We start from the raw sequence: 25,770 nt of genomic DNA, 5'->3' as shown, positions 1-25,770 counted from the left end.
TGTATACTTCTGTAGTAGTCTTTATTTACCTTATCATGGTACTTATTACACATTTTTTAAATCAGGTAATCATGAAATTGCCTGATCGTGATTACTTATTTAATAGACTGAAAGCTCTGTAACCATGGGAGCCATGTAGAAGCATAATGAATGAATGAGTGACTCAAAAGCCTGGGTAAAGGCAATTAAATTATATTAGTAAGAAATAGATAGTCATGGAGTGTTTTGAGCAATTAAGAAATATTATGATGGATACACTGCAGAAATAAAGTAAAATTTGAAGTGATGGAAACTACTCATTGCCCTAATCTAAACATGAGGTAATGTTTGTTATTATACTTCTAAGACTTTTGTCATAAATTTGCTATTTCACTTTTCTACTTCTTTATTTCAGTATGTATATTGAATTTGAAATGTTTAACTGGTTATGCTTAGACTGCACTGATATGAAACACTATTTTCTACATTTTCCTCATTTAATAGGTACTTCTTAAGAAAGTCAATTTCTATTTCTGTGCTATGTACATGTGTAGGTGATGAAGGAGAGACAGAAAATAGGATGATTCCCAGGTTTTTATCCTGGGAAAGTTTAGAATTAGTACCATTAAGTGAGTTAGAAAAGGAAAAGAATGAGCAAATATTGAGGTGAGGTAAAGAATTCAGGTTAAACATAATAACTTTTAGGTACTAGTGAAAACCCAAAGTCATTCAACCTAATAGAAAGGTTGCGATTTTTCTGACATGAAATTTTAGGCTAGAGAAAAAGATTTTAGGAGTTTTCAACATTATTATTATTATTTTTTTTTTTTTTTTTTTTGAGGACGGAGGTCTTGCCTCTGTCACCCAGGCTGGAGTGGCAGTGGCCGGATCTCAGCTCACTGCAAGCTCCGCCTCCCGGTCCGCGGGTTCCCGCAATTCTCCTGCCTCAGCCTCCCGAGTAGCTGGGTGTACAGGCGCCACCACCTCGCCCGGCTAGTTTTTTGTATTTTTTAGTAGAGACGGGGTTTCACCGTGTTAGCCAGGATGGTCTCGATCTCCTGACCTCGTGATCCGCCCGTCTCGGCCTCCCAAAGTGCTGGGATTACAGGCTTGAGCCACCGCGCCCGGCCAACATTATTTAACTGTGTTATTCAGTGTGTGTTTTAGTGTTGTCATAGACAAATGGCAGATTCCCCAGGTTATACTTGAGGATCTAGGATGGAACTTTGGGAGATCTCTTAATTCCCTGAAATTACATGAAAATTTGTGTTTGACTGTGTGTGTATATATATATTTTCTTTTTTTTTCTTGAGAAGGAGTCTTGCTGTGTTGCCCAGGCTGGAGCGCAGTGGCGTGATCGCGGCTCACTGCAACCTCCGCCTCCCAAGTTCAAGCGATTCTCCTGCCTCAGCCTCTTGAATAGCTGGGACTACAGGTGCACGCCACCACACCCTGCTAATTTTTGTATTTTTGGTAGAGACAGGGTTTCACCATTTTGGCCAGGCTGGTCTCGAACTCCTGACCTCAGATGATCCACCTGCCTCGACCACCCAAAGTGCTGGAATTACAGGTATGAGCCACCATGCCTGGCTTTGACTGTGTTTATTTTTAGAGTAGCATGTATAATGCATCAAATGTTCAGAGTTGGTTTGAGACTCAAATAAAAGACTAAGAACAACTAGAGTAAAAAGAAAACTGTTCCAAAATCTAAAGCCTATGCTTATCAGTAAGAAATAGTTAAAGGAAAGTAAGCTCATGAAAAAAGGTTGAGAGCATAACCTCTGGAATCTGTCTAAATTCAAACCATGGCTCTGCTATTTACTAGCTATAGGACCTTAGGTAAGTGCTTACCCTCTCTGTGCCTCAGTTTCTTTATCTGTAAGGTAGGGATTAATAGCATTTATCTTAAAATGTTATTGTGAGGGCCGGGTGCGGTGGCTCATGCCTGTAATCCCCGCACTTTGGGAGACTGAGGCTAGCGGATCACCTGAGGTCAGGAGTTTGAGACCAGCCTGGCCAACATGGCGAAACCCCTTCTCTACTAAAAATACAAAAATTAGCTGGGCATTGTGGCAGGCACCTGTAATCCCAGCTACTCAGAAGGCTGAGGCAGAAGAATCGCTTGAACCCAGGAGGCGGAGGTTGCAATGAGTCGATATTGTGCCACCGCACTCCAGCCTGCATGACAGAGTGAGACTCCATCTGGAAAAAAAAAAAAAAAAAGTTATTGTGAGGATTAAATAAACCAATGCATGAGAAGTGCAGTGTCGTGTTTAGTATAGAGTTAGTGCTCAATAATATTAGCTGTTTGCTATTTTTTAACCATATGTTAAGTACCCTAGAATTGGTGAGTGTAGCCTGCAGTGAGAAAAAGAAGACAAAGTCTTAAGTTTTCACTTTCCCACAATTGGGGTGAGCCACCTCCTTGCAGGCCCAAAGAACTAGCACAGATACTTCCTCATATCTCCACTACTGTCACTGCCATAACCAGGCAATAAAGTCAAGGACTGGAGAAAGCAGGAGTACATTTATGGTAAAAAGTAAGGCAAGTGAGGGCATACACCTCCAAGGGCATCAGTCGTAGACATTGAAGTTGCTTGCAAGAAGCAGAACTTGACATTCCTGTTTCCCAGCCAATTCCTTGCTAACCTCTAGAACCTCCAAGCCCATCAAAGTGAATAGTGCAGAATGAGAGTTATTAGGAAAGCCTGCTTCATATTTGCTGAATTTTGTCAACATTGTCAAACATTAAGACTATTTCCTGTTTCTAATACAGGAAAAGGAGGGGGCCCTGATAGAATAGATTGTGTAAACAAACGCAGCTAGAAGAATAATGACAGTAATAGTATTTCCAAAGAGAGACTGAGGATGAATTACTAGCCGCCAAAACACTAGATTCTACCTCTTTGCAGGGTTCTTCAGTGACATATAGGGCCAGTATGAAGTAAGGTACCACCCACAAACTATACTTACCATCTACATGGAAACCACCATAACTTTAGAGGGTATAAGCAGCAGACTTAATACACCAGGTCAGAGTGAGGCTAGGGACCTCTCTCTACCTGTGCCAGACAGGCAGTTACAGAAACTGATCTCTGCCACTCTTTTGCTCTACTTTCCCAGTATAGGAGCTAGGACTTGAAGAAAAGACTTATAGAAAGAGGTGTTTTAGAACTTCCTTTTCTCGCTGCTGCCCCCTCCCCTTAACGCCACCCCACTAAGTATTTCAAGCCACAAGCCTTAGTGGAAAATGTTGTATTGACTGTTGACTAAGTTTTTAACTGGACAGTCAAGTTTTAATAACTGAAACTAGTGAGAATCATGGAAGTAGCTCCAGATGTCATTAAAAGATGAGAAAAGAAAGATTTGGCTTGCATAGCTGAAAGTAGTGACTAGCAAAAAGTACATAAAATCATTCCATATGTATATAACAAAAACTTGAGAGCTCTATATAAACCATTTACATACACAAAGAATGGCTAAAGAAACAGGAGCAAAGTTATAGAAACTGGGAAAGCATGGGGAGGGAGTGTACAGTAGTTTCATGAAAAAAATTGTCAATGGTAATAGTTGCCATAGATAAATAAGGTAAGGATTTGCAAATATCCAACAAATTAGACAATTATAAAATAATTGGTATTGGAGAGCAGTCTTGGTAGAGTGATGATACAGCTCATTTGGACTTTTGTATTAAGAAAAAAATGATATTCCTGTTGTTTCTATCCACTAGGCTTTGTTCCACTCTTTGGAGCCATAATGTACAAATGATATTCCTTTTCCATTTTATAGTCCAACAGATATTTGAAGACAGCTATCTTATGTCTCTTGGGTCTGTTTCTTTAAGGTAAATATTTCCATTTCTCATGTCACATACTTTCAGCTCCCTTCACCATCACTATTTTTGAAGATGCTTTAGTTTGTGTAAGTCCCCAAACTGAATATATTATCATCAGGTTGGTTGACTACTGTGGAATAGAACAGTACAAGCGTGTCTCTGAACCTAGAAATTAGACCGTTAATTCAGGCCAAAATTACATTTGCTTTTTGGCAGTTCTGTCACATCATTATCATTTTTACTTGCCCAGTGTTAGGGAAATTCACTAAATAGATTAATTAAATGCTTATTGTACAACCTCAAAATTTGTTTCACAAAATTGGTAATTTTCAGCTTGATGAGTTTAGTGTTTTTGCTAATCCCTAAGTAGGTGATCTCCCTATTAGTTTTTCCTGCCTCGTAGGATTCTTTGAAAAAATAGAAATGATAACTATTATAGAATGTATGTGTATATGTGTATACAATGGTATGTTTTCAAACTACAGTGGATGTGGATGATTTATAAGACAAGATTTTTGTTTGTTGTTTTTTCCCCTAATTAATTCTACAAATATTAAGTATATGTATACTATGTGCCCAGCACTAGAGATATGATAATAGGATGCATTCTCTGCCATAACAATCTTTTAGCTTTATGGAGGAATTTCAGGAATGTTTATTAAATACTACTAGGGGTAAAGAGGGTGCTCCAGAGCAGACTGATATCTCAACCAGCCTTGAGTAAAGCTTCTCAATGATGGTGCCACCTAATCTTGTTCTGGAAGAATGTGAGCAAATTAGTTAGCCAAAGTTGTGAAGGAATTTATACAAGGGTCCTGAGGCAAGAAGCAATATGGCTGGTGCCAACAAGTAGTTTGCTGTCCCTGGGGTTTATGAGATATGGAAGGGGGGAAGTGTTGAGAAAGAAGGCAACACAACATTTAGAGAGGCTTATATGGCTTGCTTCTTGGGTGTTTTTCTCTTAGAGCAATGAAAAGCCATTTAAGTTTTTGAAACAGGGGAGTGACAAGACTAGATTTGCTCTTTAGAAAAAAAATACTCTTGAGTATTTTGGCGAATAGATTGGAGGGAGGAGTAAGGTTAGAAGTACAGGGACCAACTGGGAGGCTGATGGTGAGAGTTAAGGATGAATTGAACTACATTATTGTCAGTAAAGACGGAAGGAAATGGATGGATTTTAAAGATTTAGGAAGTTGAATGATTATTTGTGGGGATATAAAGGAAAGGGAAGAGCTGAGAATGAAAAACATAGTAGCTAACGTTTATTGACCACTTAATTATGCACAATGCACTGATTTAAGTATTTCATCTTTGCCACAGTCTTATGAGATAGGTATAATTTTATTATTCCCATATTATAGTTGAAGAAACCTCAAGCCCAAAGCAAATGGTTACCAAGTAACTTACCAAATTAGCATGTTACCACTGGAAGATGGGCAGCAAGGAAGAGGAAAAAAATATGGTTTCGCCTTTGGACATGTCGTGAAATTCTTTTGACACAGTGAAGTAAAGATAAGATAACATAAAACGTGTTTGCTAAGTAGTATGTCTAGTTAATAAGTACTATGTCTAGTTAATAATATGCAAATAAATAGCAATGATGTCAATGCCTGGAGCTTAGCACAGAGAAAGCTGAGCTAGAGATAAAGAAAAGATCACTAAGGATAGAATGGGGAGTAAGAAATAAGTCAGAACCCTCACTCATTTAAGAGATAGATAGAAAAAGACAACTGTGACATCTAGTTTGTTTATTATCCTTCATTACTCATCAATCACCCAGTTTTTTAAATTATCGATGAGTACATATCCCTACTTTAAGTAGTACTGATCTGATACAGTTCATTCTCTCACTTGAATATTGTAATGTGCATCCTTAACTTTATGAATGTTTTAATTCTTCTAATTAAATAGTTTAGGTTTCTTTTTCTCATTACTAAAATTTGTTAAACCACAGTCATGTATATTTTATTTTTATTTTTTAATTTTTATGCTCTCAGGGTATACAAGTACAGATTTCTTTTTTTTTTTTTTTTTTGAAACGGAGTTTTGCTCTTGTTGCCCAGGCTGGAGTGCAATGGCATGACCTCAGCTCACTGCAACCTCTGCCTTACGGATTTAAGTAATTCTCCTGCCTCAGCCTCCCGAGTAGCTGGGATTACAGGCTTATACCACCACGCCTGACTAATTTTCTATTTTTTTTAGTAGAGACAGGGTTTCACCATGTTGGTCAGGCTGGTCTCAAACTCTTGACTTCAGGCGATCCACCCGCCTCCGCCTCCCAAAGTGCTGGGATTATAGGCGTGAGCCACTGTGCCTGGCCACAAGTACAGATTTCTTACATGCATATGTTGCACAGTGGTGAAGTCTGGCTTCTTCATGTACCCATCACCCAAATGGTGAGCATTGTACCCAATAGGTAGTTTTTCAACCTTCACCCCCTTACCACTCTTCTACCTTTTGTAGTCTCCACTGTCTGTTATTCCACTCTGTATGTCCATGCAGCCTTTGTCATTTATAAGTAAAAACATGTGGTATTTGGTTTTCTGTTTCTGAGTTATTTCATTTAGGATAATGGCCTCCAGTTTCATCCGTGTTGCTGCAAAAGACATCTCATTCTATTTTATGGCTGAACAGTATTGTTAGGGGTGGCGTATATCCCAGTTACTGGTGGCAAATCCGTACGGGTCTGCAGCAACCTCAATTCTTGCCTCCTCAGAAGAAAGAATTCAACTGAGGCGCATAAGGCTGAAAAAGAAACCAAGGCCGGTTTCAGAGCAGGTGTGGAAGTTTATTTAAAAACTTTAAAGCAGGAAAGTACACTTGGAAGAGACTCAAGCGGACATCTTGGAGGTCAAGTGCAGGGTTTGACCTTTTGACTTCAGGTTTTATACTGCTGACATACTTCGGGCATTTTGCATCCGTCTTCCCGTGATTCTTCCCTTGGCGTGAGCTGCTTGCATGCGAGGTGACCTGCTAGCACTTAGGAGATGAGCATGTGCAGTGTGTTTACTGGAGTTATAGACATGTTCACTGGAGTTGTAGACATGTTCACCTTAGGCGTTATTCCCTTTTATGGTGGACTACCCCGGGAAAGTCATACTCTGTCATTTTTGCCTTTTAATGCACATGCTTGAGCTCACTCGCCCAATTCCTGAGATCTTATTGGAAGCTGCCAGTTAACAATTTCATTGGGAAACTGCCTCTCTCTCCCTAGCATCGACTGCGACCAGTTATCATTTTAGAGAAGCAGTGTGACAACTGCTGGACCATCACCTGATGGTCCCTGGACATTCTTAGTGGATTGGGGGAGCCTCTCCTGCCCTGCTCCTGCCTGGTTAACTATCTACTGTTAACAGTATTCTGTGGTATTTATACTACATTTTCTTTATCCAGTCATCTGTTGATGGACACTTGAGGTGATGCCGTATCTTTGGTATTGTGAATACTACTATGATAAACATATGAGTGCAGGTATCTTTTTTATGTAATTATTTCTTTCCCTTTCAGTGTAACCTAGTAGTGGGATTGCTGGATTGAATGGTAGTTCTATTTTTAGTTCTGTGAAAAATCTCCATACTGTTTTCTATATGGATAACAGAATAAATTAGTACAAATTTACTTTGTGCTAATTATAAAATACCAATTTATTCCCACAAACAGTGTATAAGCATTCCTCATTTACATTTTAAAGGGAGAAAAGTGGCACTGTTATATACCACTGTTAAATATTTTTACTTATTCAAGTTAAACCCTGCTGTTCGGCTACAACCATGTAGAGCCTGTAGACCAGGTTAAAAGATTTAGTTCTTTTTCTCAAGAGCAATGAGGAACCACTGAAAAGTTTTATTTATGTATGTATGTATTTATTTATTTATTTATTTATTTATTTATTTATTTTTGAGACGGAGTTTCACTCTGTCGCCTAGGCTGGAGTGCAGTGGCGCAAACTCGGCTCATTGCAACCTCCGCCTCCCACGTTCACGCCATTCTCCTGCCTCAGCCTCCTGAGTAGCTGGAACTACAGATGCGCCGCCATCACTTCCAGCTTTTTTTTTTTTTTTTTTTTTTTTTTTTTAGTAGAGACAGGATTTTCACCGTGTTAGTCAGGGATGGTCTCGATCTCCTCCGACCTCGTGCATCTGCCCACCTCAGCCTCCCAAGGTGCTGGGATTACAGGCCTGAGCCACCGTGCCTGGCCTGAAAAGTTTTAAGTAGGAAAATGAGATGATCAAGTTTGCATTTTGAAAATGTTACCACTAAATTGAAGGAGGAGGATTAGGGTGGATGCAAAGAAATGAGAGAAAATTACAGTCATTTAGGTAAGAGTTTTGTTTTTTTTATTTGTTTGTTTGTTTTGAGACGGAATCTTGCTCTGTCGCCCAGGCTGGAGTGCAGTGGCGCGATCTCGACTCACTGCAACCTCCACCTCCTGGGTTCACACCATTTTCCTGCCTCATCCTCCCGAGTAGCGGGGACTACAGGCGCCTGCCACCACGCCCAGCTAATTTTTTTGTATTTTTGGTAGAGATGCGGTTTCACCGTGTCAGCCAGGATGGTCTTGATCTCCTGACGTCTGCCTGCCTTGGCCTCCCAAAGTGTTGGGATTACAGGTGTGAGCCACCGTGCCCGGCCAGGTAATAATTTTTAGTAGTATGACTAGTGGAATGACATTAGCATGGAGGGAAGTAATCACATTCCACAAATACTTTGATACTTTGATAATACATTTCACAGGATTAGAAGGGTGGGGAGAGAGGTAGATTGGGGGGGTGTGTATGTGTGTGTGTGTGTGTGTGTGACAGAGAGAGCGAGAGAGAGCGCGCGCGATATTAGGTATAAATTCTGGCTTTCTGAAAACTGAAAGAGGACCACATTTGGTGGAAAAAAATATTGAGTTACTGAGTTTCATCTTGGGCATGCTGGCCCTGAAGCATCCTTATTCTTCTATATTTAGTACTAATAAAACCCTAAAAGCAGCATGAAAAGTCCATGGTAAGGGGGTATAGCTAAGTGAAGTATGTTCATAAATTTTCTAGAATATTATTCAGCCTTAAACATGTTGGGTACAAGAGTATAAAGCATGTTAGATTAAGTGAAAAAAGTAGGATACCAAATCCAATAATCACCGAAAACATAGAAAAAGTACTGAACGGAAATAGAGCAAACTTTACACAATGATTATTTGAGGATTGTGGGTGAATTTTTTAAAATTTAAATTTTCCATTTTGTAAAAATACCAATCTTAGAAATTAGAAACTGTAATACCCGGTTTGTTTCGTACATCATTGATTTATAATGGTTTAAATGGTTTAAATGGTTGCTTCTCTAAACTGACTTAATAGTAATTACGTCAGGTAAAATGAATTCTTTTTTAAACATGACTTTCTAGTTAGTTCTAAAGTTGAGTGGAGGTGAATTCTTAGTTATACAACGTAAGCAATTTTTACAGCTGTGTTAATCAGTAGTCAGTGCTGATCATCTCTCCCATAGTTGTCTCTGCTAGCTTTTCCATCTGTCAGCTGTAAGCAATGCAGAAGCATTGAAAACATTTTCCTTTGCCATAACACACTAAAATTCTCATAAAATGTCCATAAACATTAAGTACATTTTGTGAGTGATGAATAATGTTAAAGAACTAGCTATGTGTTTTAATATATAAAATTAGACTTTGTGTAAATTGACTATACTTTTAATCATAGATTTTCTCTAAGATAATGTGCTAAGAAGATATCTAAACAACTCAACACCTGATATTTTGGTCGTACTTTAGGGAATTGTTTTAATAAATAAATGTTATTTAATTTTAATTTATGTACAATAAAATGCACCCATTTGTTTATTTATTTTATCAAAATATTTTTGAGCCAGGTTCTCGTTCTGTTCCCCAGGCTGGAGTGCAGTGGCACAATCATGGCTCACTGCATCCTTGAGCTCTTAGGGTCAAGGGATCCTCCCGCCTCAGCCTCCCAAGTAGCTAGGACTACCAGTGCACATCGCCACACCCGGCTAATTTTTTATTTTTTTTGTAGAGCTGAGGTATTGCTGTATTGCTCCTGCTTGTCTCAAACTCCTCACCCCAAAGTGATCCTGCCACCTCGGCCTCCCACAGCATGAGGATTACAGAAGCAAATGACTGTGCCAAGCCCATTTACTTATTTTAGTGACTTTTTACAACTGTATATACTCATGCAGCCACCACCACAATCAAGATATAAAACACTTCTGTCACCATAAAGTGTTTCCTGGTACTCAAGTTTCCTGGTCCCAAGCACCTAACCTCTCCTTTCTGTCACTAGAGATTAAATTTGCTTTCTATAGAATATCATGTAACTGCAATTTTGCCATATGTACTTTTTTGTATCTGGCTTTTTTCACTTAGCATAATGTTTTTTTGAGATTTATCCATGTTGTTGCATGTATAGTCAGGCCTCTGTATTAGCATGTACCACATCCTTGGATACAGAGGGCAAAATGTAAGGTACTAAGCATCCTTGGATTTTGGTACCCATGGGATATCCTAGATATCCCATCCTGGATGTCCTTCATAGCCAATCCCCTGTGGATACCAAGAAACTACTGTAAATTAATAGTTTATTTCTTTTTATTGCTGAGTAGTAATCCGTTTATGAATATATCATTTGTCATTACAGCTCAAGCTTGTTTTTCAGTTTTGGCTATTAAAACAAAAGCTGTCATAAACCTTCTGTATAAATCTATGCAGACATGTATTTTCAACTCTCATGGGTGAATACCCAAGAGTAGAATTGCTGGATCCTATAATAAGTGTATGTTTAACTTTTTTGGAAACTGCCAAACTGTTTTTGTTTTGTTTTGTTCTGATTTGTTTGAGATGGAGTCTTGCTCTGTAAGCCAGGCTGGAGTGCAGTGGCATGATCTCAGCTCTCTACAACCTCCGCTTCCCAGGTTCAAGTGATTCACCTGCCTTGGCCTCCCGAGTACCTGGGATTATAGGCATGCACCACCATGCCCAAGTAATTTTTGTGTTTTTAGTAGAGACGAGGTTTCGCCGTGTTGGCCAGGCTGGTCTCAAATTCCTGACCTTAAGCAATCTGTTTGCCTCGGCCTCCCAAAGCGTAGGGATTACAGACATGAGCCACCACATCTGGCCTGCCGAACTGTTTTCTAATGTAGTTACAATGTTTTGCAATGCCACTAGCAATGTTGGAGCATTTTATTTGCTCCATATACTTGTCAGCTAAACATCTTTTAATATGTTTTTTTGGCCATTCATGTATCTTTTTTTGTAAAGGTTGTGTTCACATCTTTTGCTCATTTTTATGTTGTCCAGTTTGTGTTCTTATTGCATTATGAAAGTTGCTAAAATATATACTGGATACCAGTCCTCTACTATATATATGTATTGCAAATATTTTCTATCTGTAGTCCGCCTTTTTTAAAACTTCGTATTAGCTGTCTTTTCAAAGGCAAATTGTAAAAATTTTTATGAAGTTTAATTTATTCATTTTTTTTCTCCAGTTCATGCCTTCATGTCCTAAGAAACGTTTGCCTACTCCAAGGTTGCGAAAAAGGCATTTTCTTCTAATAGTTTTAATTATTTCAGCTTTTTAAAGTCTATGATCTATTTCAAGCTAATATTTATTACTAGTTCAAGAGATAAGATGGAGGTTTTTGCTGTTTTTTGATTGAGTATCCTGTGAGGCAAGATGGAAGTTTTATTGCTTTTGTCGTTTAAATATGGGTATTCAGTTATTGCAGGACCATTTGTTACAAAAAATTATTTCTCCACCTTTATCAAAAACTAATTGTATGGATTTATTTCTGGACTCTATTCTTTTCCACTGATCTATATTTCTGTCCTTTTGCTAATTCCACATTACCTTGATGGCTGTAGCTTTATAGTAAGTATTGAAATAAAATAGTAAGTCTTCCAACTGTGTTCTTTGTTCACATTTCTTTGACTGTTGTATTAGTCCCTTCTCGCACTGCTCTAAAGAAATACTTGAGACTGGGTAATTTGTAAGGAAAATAGGTTTAATTGGCTGATGGTTCTGCAGGCTGTACAGGAATCATGGCTGGGTTAGGAAACTTACAATCAAGGCCAAAGGCAAAGGGGAGGCAGGCACATCTCACATGGCAGGAGCAGGAGGAAGAGAAAGAGTTGGGAGGTGCTACACGCTTTTAAACAACCAGATCTCATGATAACTCACTATCATGAGAACAGCACCAAAGGGAAAATCCACCCCCATGAACCAATCACTTCCCACCAGGTCCCAGCTCCAACACCGGGGACTGCAATTTGACATGAGATTTGGGCAGGGACACAGACCCAAACGATATTAACTGTATTCTGTAACCTTGGATTTCTTTGTAAGCTTTAGAATTACCTTGTCAATTTCTCCAAAAGCTTACTGGGATTTTATTGGGATTCCATTAAATCTACAAATCAGTTTGAAGATTTGAGTCTTCTATCCTATGAACATGATATATCTCTCCATTTATTTAGGTCTTCTGTACTCTCAGAATGTTTTGTACTTTTCAATGTAGAACTAATTCTTACACATATTTTGTTAAATTTATCCAAACTATTTAATTACAAGTGAGATTTCTAAAATTTCAGTTCCTATTATTTGTTACTATTATGTAGAAGTACAATTAATGTATTAGTATAGTACAATTAGTATAGTATTAATATAGTATAATTCTTTAAATACTATTAAAGCCAAATCCAGGAATATGATAATATATTAGTATATAAATATATTAATGCAATATAAATTGTAGAAATAATTAATAATTCCTATATATTGTGAGTCAATCGACAATTATAATTATTATTATATTGCATCTCTATATAAAATGTATATAACTAAATATAATTATGTATTTTAATATAATTTTATAATATTTTTATATATATAATTATATTGTAGTTATACTATTTATATGATTATAATCTATCATGTATAATTATTATAATTTTGCTTTAAATGCCATGAAACCAAAGTCAGTAATATTACATAGCTAAGACCTTCCATACGATATTGATTAGAAGTGGTGAAAGTAAATATACCTACATTTCTCCCAATCTCAGAAGAAAAGCATTGCATCTTACCATTACATATGATGATATCTATAGGTTTTTTGTAGATCCCATGTGTCAAGTTGAAGATGTAATATTACTGGATTTGGTTTTACAGTATTTAAAACCAAATTGTACTAATTATATGTAATATAAATATATATTCTATTACTGGATTTGGTTTTATGATATTTAAAGAATTATTTTCATATATTTTTGTGAGGCATATTAGTCTGTAGCTTTCTATTTCTGTGGTATCTTGGTCTAGTTTTGGTATTGGGGTAATACTGGCCTCATAAAATGAGTTTAGAAGTGTTTCATCCTTTCCTCTTTTCTGAAAGAGTACATGTAGGATTGGTATAATGACTTCCTAAAATTTGATAATGATGTGTAGTTTTGTAAAACTCTTTGATTTTGATGTTAGAGTAATAATGGGCCTATAAAGTAGGAATTGTTTCCTTTTCCTTTTTGCTGAGTTTAAGTACTGGTATTATTTTTTCCTTAAAATGTTTAAATTTACTAGTGAAGTTCCCTATACCTGAAGTGTGTATGTATGTGCAGGGGGTAATTTTGTGGATATCAAAGTGATGTAGTAGTTGGAGAATGATGTCTGGAGCCAGAAAGTCTATTAAAAGTACTTAGTTCTCATTGACTGTCTTTACAAGTCTTAGCTTATCTAACTGTGCCTCAGGAATATGCAATTATTGTTCCACCTCATATAATTGTTTTAAGGGAAAAAAATATAAAAACATATGAGTGTGCTTGCTATTTGATACCCATTTGATTCTTTTCTTGCTATATGTTTCTAACTGCAACTTTTCCTTTTTTACAGAGGAGGATAAATATAATATTTACTCACCTTTGCTCTTCAAGTGTTTCCTGGCAGAAGGAATTGTCAATGGGCATACTTTGTTGGTTGCGTCTGCTACAGAGGATCCTGCCAACATTTTACAGGTATAGAATATATGAACTTAATATTGCATTTTGAATGTTTCATGAAAAAATATTTTTATGTATGTAAACAAGATATATGTTTGTATATATACAAACTATATTTAAATGCGTTAACAAGATTATACATTTTTTAAAATCTCAGTAAAAAGTATCAAATTTATTAGAACATAGAGTTACATTTTAAACTAATGTTCTTGAGCAATTTTTTTAAACTTCATATGAGAGGTGGGGAAATATTAAGCTATTAAAAAATGACACTAAGTAAAATTACTAGACCAGGCATTCACAAAAGTCGTGCTTAATAGCAAAAAATTCTAGTTTACACTTCTTATTGAAGAAAGGGGAAAATATCCTTTAATTTTTTTTGCTTCTAATTATAACATCTTCATTTTGACTACTACTATGGCAAAGCAAATTTTCCAAAGTCTAAGTTTTCTGTACTACTAACAAAGTATGGCTTAACTGTTGCTCTTAAGAAGCCTTTAAAAGAAACTTGAAATTTGAATTTTCAGCCTGAAACTATTATATAAAGTATAGGAAATCACTACTATATGAGTTAAAGCAAATAATGGAATAAAAACAAAAGGGATATCTATATAATCAGCAAATTAGCTGATAAGACATTTTAAATATTTTACATTTCTACTTAGCACAAGCAAAAATGATTCCAGGGCACTACAATATTTGCCATTTTTACTGCAAGCTGTAGGCAATTTTTTTCTTTTAGTTTTGAAGAGATGAGGTCTCACTATGTTGCCAGGCTGGTCTTGAATTCCTGGCCTCAAGGGATTCTCTCACCTGGGCCTCCCAAAGTTCTGGGCTTACAGGTATGAGCCACCACATCCAGCCTAGTGCAAGCTTTAATCATAGTTTCATTCTAAATGTATCTAAGGAAATTAAAATGTTCATACATAAAAAAATTATTATATCTGATAGGTAATATTCTACACTGTCATGATAATAAGAGAACTCTGGAAAACATTACATGAAGCAAAACAATTGCAGATTGTTTGGTAATTATATTACCAATATGCCAGAAGTATAAATCAGAAGAATCAGATATTAGAAGTACACATTGATTAATATTAGTTTTCTTGGAGAATGCCACAAATGATTCTCTTCCATGATAAAATATGTCATTAATGTACTGAATCTTTAAGCCAAAGCACACTTTTTTCCTCAGAGAGGACGTTTTTAACTTTTAGAATTCTTAGTTTCTTTGTCCATAACAGAATCCTAATTTAAGCCATTATTTGAATAGAGTTCATAATCTAAAGTCATTTTTCCATAGGATATTTTAATTTTAGTACATAGTTTGCAAAATGACAAATTAGTCATTTATAAGGAATTTGTAACATAATAAATACTAATTCATAATACCTGTGAATAAATGCCAACAAACTTCTTTGCCTTAGTATAAAAGTTACTATAATGCTGAGGTCAAAACTAACATAATTCGTTCATATGATTCAGATTTTGCTTGTTAAATAGTACTACCATAAAATCCAAAGCAGAAACCTGTATATAATTGATTTTCCTCTGGTTGTAGGGCTTATTTTTTTTTCAATCACTTTTTTAGTTGTTTACTTTTTACAATATTTTTTAGTGTTTTCTTTTGCTCTTTTTCCTGCCTTTTATCATCTTGGCCAACTTCTGGACAGTGCTACACTTGCTAGGAGCAGTGGAGTAAATGCCAAAACCATTGTTGTAAGTAAGCTATACAGGTTCTTCGTGGCATATTCCACACTATACTGAGACTAAGATTTTATATGAAACATCTATATAGCCATCATAGGAAAATTTTGCCAAACAGAAGCAGAAATGCCTATATATGCTTTTTAAAATAAAGTGTTTTATTTTATTTTTTCCTCTTTCAACCCAGGTAGCTGATGTTAAAATTTTCAGTTTGCTTTAGAGAACACTTTAATTTCAAAACTAATCCCTGACATCTTTCTTAGGGGTGCCTTGAATTTGTACAAGTTAGTATTAAAAATCTCAGTGTACTTTACATATCCTTCTTTAGATGATGTGAGGGAGTTTGAAGCTGTAAAAGAAATATTACCTTTTTCATCAAGCTTTTATAAAATAGTCATTTATGGAAGTAATTGTGTGTTGCAAAGACTTAGTCATACAACAATTTTATGGTGTAGGAGAATAAAATATAAAACTATAGTTAAAAACAAAACAGACTCTTAAAAAGTACACCATGTCTGACCCAGTTGCACATGTCTGACCAAGATAGATTAATAAAGTCCAGATTTCTCCTCATGCCTGAAACAGCTGGGAAAAAAAGCAGCATAGAGTATAAGAAATAACAGTTTTCAAAACACTTGGCATCAGATAATAAAAGTGATTCCTAGATATACAAAACAAAGAAGGCAAACCCTATAACTTCCCTACCTTACTGAGTACAGTGTTTCCAAGCCACAGTGCAAAGAAGAGAAACACAAGATAAGATGACCTTCAGGTGGCACAACTAGGAGCACAACGAGGTCAAGGAAATTCTATTTATAAATCATAGTACCTGAATGGGAAGAGGTGTATACATCAAGTGAGTTAGAAATCTGCATAGGGTCTCCCTCTAGTCTTCAGTTGAGTGCTCACCTGTACATGTACATGAGGAAATGGCCTGAGGTTAGAAAAGGAACTACCTGACAATATTAGAAGTAACAATCCCCAGGGCCAACAGTAATTCCTGCTCCCACATGCCAGAGTGAAAAACTTCATAATTCATGAGATGTCAGGTGGGGTATTTAAAAGAGTTTTGCATTGGTAAAGAGCAAAATTATCCCCAGGTTATAAAACACTGCTCTGGTCCTGTCTAATGAGGCTTAAAAACAAGGTCTGAAGTAACCAACTGTTTTCAAGTAACTTAACTGTGTCCCAATCCAAAGCTCAAAGTACGATAATATTAAAGTGTCCAGCACTCAACAGGATAAAATATTCTGTGTCTGGTTTTCAATTAAAACATAATAGACATGCAAAAAATAAGAAAATATAATTTATAATAAGGAGAAAAGTAAAAGCACAAAAGAAATGTCATGATAGAATTAGCAGATGAAAACATAAGTTTTATTATAAGTATATTCTAAATATTCAATAAACTAGAAGGAAGATTAAACATGTTAAATGGAAACATGGAAGATGTAAATATAAACACATGTTAAACTTCTAGAGATGAAAACTACAGTGACTGCAATGAAAAATACACTTGAGGTGCAAAGCGGATTAGACACTGAAAAAGAAAAGGCTAGTAAATTTGAAGACATGGATTTAAAATTATACAAGATGAAACCTGCAAAATAGACTGGGGAAACAAAAGGATGTTTGCATTAGTGAGCTGTAAGATAACTTAAGGGTCCCTAACATGTGATTGGACTCTGTGAAGGGAGAAGGAGTGGTACAGAACAAATATTTGAAGAAATAAGGAATGAAAGTATTCCAGAAATAATGAAAAATATACCACAATTCTAAGGTGTCTGGCAAATGCCAAGTTTTAAAAGTCCTGAGGAAAACAACATCAATGCACATCATAATCAAATTTCTTGAAGCAAGTGATAAAGAGAAAATCTTGAAAGTGACCAGAGATAAAAGCACATTACATAGATAGAACCAAAGATAAGAATGACAGCTGACTTTTAGTTTTAGGCAATACAAACCAGAAAACAAGGAGGAAGTCTTTAAATGCTAAAAAATAAAAATAAAAACATGCTATCAATTCAGAATTCTATACTCAGCAAACATCTTTCATAAACAAAGATTTTGCAATTTTAAAAGGGTGTTTTTTATGAAAGCAAAATACTTTCTCAAATGCTAAAATCCAAAAGAAGTCACAACCACCAGGCTTGCATTGTAAGAAATACTAAATAAAGTTTTTCACAAAAAAAAATCAAAATAATACCAAATGAATATATGGATCTAAACAAAGATATCAGAAGGACTGGAAATAAGTAAATATATAATACTTTTATTTAAGTGAATATAAAATACTTTTTTTCTCATTTTGTAAAGATAAAGTCATTAATGGTGAGAAGGAGAGAATAGAGGAAAATGCAGAATTTGGAGCATGATGGATATATTTTTTGTCTTGATTATATTAATAGCTTCCAAAATATATATGTAAAGGGACTCAAAAGTTTGTCGAAAATGGAATTAAAACATAAAACCATAAACATTATTTCAAAACATAAGCTCCATCAAGTTCAAGACACTTTTGTGAGTGAGGATACCAGCCATTTAGTCCGTTCTTAAAGAACTGAGGGTCCTGGGAATTTAACCATGTCAGTAGTCTTTTTTACTTTAACTGAAGAAAAATGATGACATATACAGATTTTTTTTTAAGATTGGGAAACAAAAAGAAGTTGGAAGGAGCCAAATCGGTACTGTAAGATGGACACATAATGATTTCCCATCGAAACTCTTGCAAAAATACCCTTGTTAGATGAGAGGCATAAGCAGGAGCTTGTCATGGTGGAAAATGACTCACTGGTGAAGACTTCTTTCCCAGACATTTTTTCTGCCAAATCTTTGGATATATTTCTCAAAACAGTCATAATAAGCAGATGTTGTTCTTTGGCCCTCCAGAAAGTCAACAAACAAAATGCCTTCAGCATCCCAAAAAGTTGTTGTCATGACCTTTGCTCTTGACTTGTCCCCTTGTGCTTTCACTTCATCACTTCGACCTCTTGCTAGCCATTGCTTTGATTGTGCTTTTTCTTCAGGATCATACTGGTAAAACCGTGTTTCATTGCCTGTCATAATTTGTTGAAGAAATGCTTCAGGATCATGATCGCACTTGTTTAAAATTTCCATTGAAAGCTCTGCTCTTTGCAGCTGATTTTGGCATAACAGTTTTGGCACCCATAGATTGGAAAGTTTGCTCAACTTTAATTTTTTAGTCAGAATTGTGTCAGCTGAACCAATTGAAACGTCTGTGGTATTGGCTATTGTTCTGCTGTTAATCATTAGTCCTCTTCAATTAGGGCATGAACAAGATGAGTTTTTTCCCTGCAAATTGATGTGGATGGTCTGCAGCTGCAGCCTTCATCTTCAATATCATCTCATCCTTTCTTAAAATTAGTTATCCATTTGTAAAGTGCTGATTCTTTGGGGCATTGTCCCCATAAAATATTCTCAAAGCATCGATGATTTTACCATTCTTCAACCCAAGCTTTACCATAAATCTGATGTTTTTTCTTACTTCAATTTTAGCAGAATTCACATTCTCTAATGGGTCTCTTTCTAAACTGCTAACCGTTCTTCTTAGTGCCTCAAACTAGATCTTGTTAAGACAAATTAGTATGAGTTTATTTTGGTGCAGAAAAGTTTTGGAAATTATGCATAGTTTTTTTCACAATACGCTTTTACCGTAAACTTTTTAAAGACTCCTTGTACTGCTGTAAAATATTACCAAATTAAATGCATTAAGTATGGGCAGTTTATTATGTGTCTGTTACACCTGAATAAAGCTATTTCTAAGAAAAATGGAATTTCAGTTAGGAAATTCATGTTCAAGTACAAGTTCTGCTGTTTTTTAAATAATTTCAGCAACTTGCTTGTACATTACCTCCTCTTTTATGAAATAAGGGTAACACTTGACCTTGTGAAAGTCTTTTCAAAACATATTATGACCATAATTTTATAAGTAAGAGATATGAGACTAGGTTGACACAGATTTCTAACCTAGTAACAAAAATAATAATAATCAAACTTCCCTTTACTCTGGTTTCCCTAGTAATTCTGATATAAATAAAATGTGAGATATTTTATTTAGAGGACTGTATGTCACTGTGGTCATCTCTTAGGCCTCATCTAACTTGGCTCATCAACAGCACTTGATATCATTGATCACTCATTCTTTCCTGATATACTTTCTTCCTTTTGGGATACTACACTTTCTTGGTGTTCTCCTCTCTCTAACTAGCCACTTTTTCTTATTCTTCTTTGCTATTTCTTACTTATTTACTCAAACTTTTAATAGACGTGTCTTAGGACTCAGACCTTAGGACTCCTCCGTTTCTGTTCTCTTACTGATCACGTCTGCCCCAAGGATGTCAATACTATGTATATGCTGATGACTTTCAAATTTATAATCTAGTTGGACCTATCCTGAGCTGCTACTGCATTCTGTACATCTGACTCCTACAATTGTATATCCAGCTCCCTACAGTACCTCTTATTTTAGTCTGTTGGAGATCTCAAACGTAACATGTTCAAAACCAAACTCCTGAACTGCTCTCCCCAAGCCTGTTCCTGTTTCAGCCTTTCCCATCTCAATTAATGCCAACTCACATCTTCTGTTTGCTCAAGCCTAAGCCAAGAATTCATCCTTATCTTTTTCTCCTATAGTCTCCTTCAATTTCTCAGGAAATACAAATATATTACTTTGAACATAAATTATTTATTGCTTGGCCTCCTTGTTTCTACCTTTGCTTCTCTTCAGTCTGATCTCACCAAAATATTCAGTGAGCCTCTTCAGATGTAAGTCAGATCATGTCACTCATCTAAACTCAAAGCTCTCCAGGAGACAAAGGCCACAATCCTTACAGTGACTTTCAAGGCCCTAGGTAATATTCTGTTACCTCCCCTTTACCTGCCGACCTCATTACTTAATATCTCCCCCTGATTTTATTCTGTTTATATGAACTACCTTGCTTGCTAGGCATGCTCCAAAATTAGGGCCATTGGATTTGTTGTTCCCTTTGCTAAGAACTTTTTTGCTTCTCTCAGACTTTGCTCAAATGTTACCATCTCAGCAGGGCCTAACCTAACTACCCTAATAAATGTTACAACTTCCTACTCCCACTCCCCAGGCCTCCTAATCCTGTTAGCTGCCTTATTTTTCTCCACAGCCTTACTGTCACCTGATATGCTTTATAATTTACTTCTGTATTTGTTTATTGTGTTTCTTCCGTACAAGTCTTTTCTGTTTTATTCATTGCTATATTTCTATTGCCTAGTACAGTGGATGACAAATGTATACTTACTATATATGAATAGTCTGAGGAAACATGATACCCAAATATTTGGTCAAATATTATTCTAGGTGTTCCCATAAGGGTGTTTTGAATGGAATTAGCATTTAATTTGGTAGACTGAGTAAAGTAGATTGCCCTCCCTAATTTGGGTGAGCCTCAGCCAGTCAATAGAAGACCTCAGTAAAACAAAAACACTGACCATCCCCTGAGTCAGAGAAATTTTCCTGCCTCTTTTTAAACTTGATAATTGGCTTTTTCCTGCCATCTGACTCTTACCGAAATATCAGCTCTTCCTGGGTCTTGAGCCTGCCAGCTTGCAAATTGGAATTACACCTTGGTTCTCTTGGTTCTCAGACCAATGGACCTTGATTAGAACTACACTATTAACTATCCGAGGTCTCCAGCCTGCCAACTTACCCTGCAACTCTTCGGATTTGCCCACATTTATAATGATATGAGACAGTTTCTTACAATAAATCTCTTTGCACACACAAACACACACACTATTGGTTCAGCTTCTCGAGAGAGCCTTAAATAATACAATTTTTAATGCATTAAAGCAGGGGCCCCCAACCCTCAGGCCATGGATCAGTACTGGAACGGGGCCACACAGCAGGAGGTGAGCAGCAGGCAAGTAAACAAAGCTTCATCTGTATTTACAGCTGCTCCTCATTGCTCGTATTACTGCCTGAGTTCTACCTCCTGTCAGATCAGTGGTGGCATCAGATTCTCATAGGAGCATGAACCCTATTGTGAACTGCTCATGCAAAGGATCTAGGTTACGCACTCCAAATGAGAATCTAATGCCTGAAGATCTGTCACTGTCTCCCATCATTCCCGTCTAGCTGCAGGAAAACAAGCTCAGGGCTCCCACTAATTCTACATTATGGTGAGTTACATAATTATTTCATTGTATATTACAATGTAATAAGGATAGAAATAAAATGCACAATAAATCTAATGCTCTTGAATCATCCAGAAACCATCCCAGTCTGTGGAAAAACTGTCTTCCACAAACCAGTCCCTGGTGCCAAAAAGGTTGGGGACTGCTGCATTAAAGGATTCTCTTACTCTAGAATATCATAGGTTTGGTTTTGTTTTAAAGTTGTTATTTTTTTCTCTGGCTTTCTTCCATCTTCTCCAGCTTTACAGAGATGTAATTGACTAATACAAGTTTATATATTTTATATATATGAATTATTTTATATACATATAAAAAATGCATATAACGTGATTTGGTATATGTGTACATTGTGAAACGATTACCACAATCAAGTTAATTAACACATCTATCACCATGCATACTTACGATTTTTGGTGTGGAAGGAACACTTTAAATCTACTGTTTTAGCAAATTTTAAATATACAATACAATATAATTAACTATAGTCACTATTACTATAGTTAATTAGAATTAGATCTAATTCTAATTAGATCTAATTAGATCCTCAGAACTTACTCATGTGATAACTGAATGTTTGTAGCCTTTGACCAACATCTCTTCATTTCTTCTACACTCCAGCCGTCACAACCACCACTCTTCTGTCTCTAGTTTTGAACTAAGGAATATATTCTAGTGTCATCATATCCATTATGCTTTATCTTGTGCATTTAGAATGTATTATCAAAGATATTATTATTGCTGACACAAAAACCTAATTGCCTTAAGCATTAGATTAGTTTTTATATAGCATTTCAGATTTGATAGTCAAGTTATATATTCACCATAAAGTTGAATGTGTGATCTTTAGGAAAAATTAACTTGTTTGCTTTCAATGTCATTATTTCCTTTTAAATAAAGCCACTTACACAGATAAGTACTGAAAGTAGTCAAAGCACGTATATGCTAAATAATCTACAAAGTTAACATTTCCCTAAATTAATAAATTTAGTGATTCATTTTTAAATTATTTGAATTTTGATTATGTTTTCATATTTCACACTGCTCTACTCTGAAAACATATCTGGTTTTAATACAGTCATTTCACCTGTTAGTAATATTTCCTAAATTCCTAATATTGTCATTTTATACTTCTTATATATTTGTTATGGAATAAACAGTATTTGATTTTTTGGCACATTTACAATGTTGTGCAAGCACTGTGATTAGAAGAATAAAATGGATACTTAAAGTGAGGGAGGCGTCCAAGATGGCCGAATAGGAACAGCTCCAGCCTCCAACGCCCAGCTTGAGCAACACAGAAGATGGGTGATTTCTGCATTTTCAACTGCGGTACTGGGTTCATCTCACTGGGGCATGTCAGACAGTCGATGTTCTGCAGTTGCAACCCGACCAGCGAGAGCTGAAGCAGGGCAAGGCATTGTCTCACCTGGGAAGCTCAAGGGGGAAGGGAATTCCTTTTCCTAGCCTAGGGAAGTTCAGACACACAACACCTGGAAAATCAGGTAACTCCCACCCTAATACTACACTTTACCAAGGGTCTTAGCAAAGGCACACCAGGAGATTATATCCCACACCTGGCCCAGAGGGTCCCATGCCCACATAGCCTCCCTCATTGCTGGCACAGCAGTCTGAGATCTAACTGCAAGGCGGCAGTGAGGATGGGGGAGGGGTGCCCACCATTGCTGAGGTGTAAGTAGGTAAACAAAGCCGCACAGAAGCTCGAATTGGGTGGAGCTCACCACAGCTCAAGGAGGCCTGCCTGCCTCTGTAGACTCCACCTCTGGGGACAGGGCATAGCTAAACAAAAAGCAGCAGAAACCTCTGCAGATGGAAAAGTCCCTGTCTGACAGCTTTGAAGAGAGCAGTGGTTCTCCCAGCATGGAGGTTGAGATCTGAGGAGGGACACACTGCCTGCTCAAGTGAGTCCCTGACCCCTGAATAGCCTAACTGGGAGACATCCCCCAGTAGGTGCAGACCGACACCTCACACCTCACACGGCAGGGTAAACCCCTGAGACGAAGCTTCCAGAGCAAGAATCAGACAGCAACACTCGACGTTCAGCAATATTCTATCTTCTGCAGCCTCTGTTGCTGATACCCAGGCAAACAGGGTCTGGAGTGGACCTCAGGCAAACTCCAACACACCTACAGCTGAGAGTCCTGACTGTTAGAAGGAAAACTAACAAACAGAAAGGACACCCACACCAAAACCCCATCAGTACATCACCATCATCAAAGACCAAAGGCAGATAAAACCACAAAGATGGGAAAAAAGCAGGGCAGAAAAGCTGGAAATTCAAAAAATCAGACTGCATCTCCCCCTCCAGAGGAACACAGCTCATCGCCAGCAACAGAACAAAGCTGGACAGAGAATGACTTTGACTAGTTGAGAGAAGAAGGCTTCAGTCGATCAAACTTCTCAAAGCGAAAGGAGGAACTATGTAACCAGTGAAAAGAAACTAAAAACCTTGAAAAAAGAGTGGGTGAATGGATAACTAGAATAATCAATGCAAAGAAGACCTTAAAAGAACTGATAGAGATGAAAACCATGACACGAGAATTATGTGACAGATGCACAAGCTTCAGTAACTGACTCCATCAACTGGAAGAAAGAGTATCAGTGATTGAAGATCAAATGAATGAAATGAAGTGACAAGAGAAGTGCAGAGAAAAAAGAGTAAAAAGGAATGAAGAAAACCTCCAAGAAATATGGGATTATGTGAGAAGACCAAATCTACATCTGATTAGTGTGCCTGAAAGTGATGGGGAAAATGGAACCAAGTTGGAAAACACTCTGCAGGATATCATCCAGGAGAACTTCCCCAACCTAGTAAGGCAGGCCAAAATCCAAATTCAGGAAATACAGAGAACGCTACAAAGATAATCCTCGAGAAGAGCAACTCCAAGACATATAATTGTCAGATTCACCAAAGTTGAAATGACGAAAAAGATGTTAGGGGCAGCCAGAGAGAAACGTCGGGTTACCCACAAAGGGAAGCCCATCAGACTAACAGCAGATCTATCGGCAGAAACTCTACCAAGCCAGAAGAGAGTAGGGGCCAATATTCAACATTATTAAAGAAAAGAATTTTCAACCCAGAATTTCATATCCAGCCAAACTAAATTTCATAAGTGAAGGAGAAATAAAATCCTTTATAGGCAAGCAAATGCTTAGAGATTTTGTCACCAACAGGCCTGCCCTACAAGAGATCCTGAAGGAAGCACTGAACATGGAAAGGAACAACAGGTACCAGCCATTGCAAAAACATGTCAAAATGTAAAGTCCATCGATGCTAGGAAGAAACTGCATCAACTAGCGAGCAAAATAACCAGCTAATATCATAGTGACAGGATAAAGTTCACACATAACAGTATTAACCTTAAATGTAAATGGACTAAATGGTCCAATTAAAAGACACAGACTGGCAAATTGGATGAAGAGTCAAGACCCATCAGTTTGCCGTATTCAGGAGACCCAACTCACATGCAGAGACACACATAGGCTCAAAATAAAGGGATAGAGGAAGATCTGCCAAGCAAATGGAAAACCAAAAAAAGCAGGGATTGCAATCCTAGTCTCTGATAAAACAGACATTAAACCATGAAAGATCAAAAGAGACAAAGAAGGCCATTACATAATGGTAAAGGGATCAATTCATCAGGAAGAGCTGACTATCATAAATATATATGCACCCGATACAGGAGCACCCAGATTCATAAAACAAGTCCTTAGAGACTTACAAAGAAACTTAGACTCCCATGCAATAATAATGGGAGACTTTAACACCCCACTGTCAACATTAGACAGATCAACGAGACAGAAAGTTAACAAGGATATCCAGGAATTGAACTCAACTCTGCACCAAGCGGACCTAATAGACATCTATAGAACTCTCCACCCCAAATCAACAGAATATACATTCTTCTCAGCACCACATCGCACTTATTCCAAAATTGACCACATAATTGGAAGTAAAGCACTCCTCAGCAAATGTAAAAGAACAGAAATTATAACAAACTGTCTCTCAGACCACAGTGCAATCAAACTAGAACTCAGGACA

The 25,770-nt window shown here is 36.9% G+C and overlaps 1 protein-coding gene across 2 annotated transcripts in view; it reads left to right on the top strand.

The window, feature by feature from the left end:
* The window catches only part of ELP4 (elongator acetyltransferase complex subunit 4), a 277,473-nt gene that overhangs the window by 18,251 nt on the left and 233,452 nt on the right, over positions 1 to 25,770 (top strand). For both annotated transcript variants that reach the window (XM_017885757.1, XM_017885758.1), the window contains exon 3: positions 13,708 to 13,829. In XM_017885757.1, the coding sequence (XP_017741246.1) occupies positions 13,708 to 13,829 (122 nt within the window). The remainder of the gene's footprint in view (positions 1 to 13,707; positions 13,830 to 25,770) is intronic.

This window comes from Rhinopithecus bieti, unplaced genomic scaffold (genome assembly GCF_001698545.2).
Source record: "Rhinopithecus bieti isolate Rb0 unplaced genomic scaffold, ASM169854v2 scaffold_13558, whole genome shotgun sequence".
In the NCBI taxonomy this organism is placed as follows: domain Eukaryota; kingdom Metazoa; phylum Chordata; class Mammalia; order Primates; family Cercopithecidae; genus Rhinopithecus; species Rhinopithecus bieti.
Note: the sequence above shows the minus strand (reverse complement) of the source record. Positions and strands in the feature narration are given on the sequence as shown.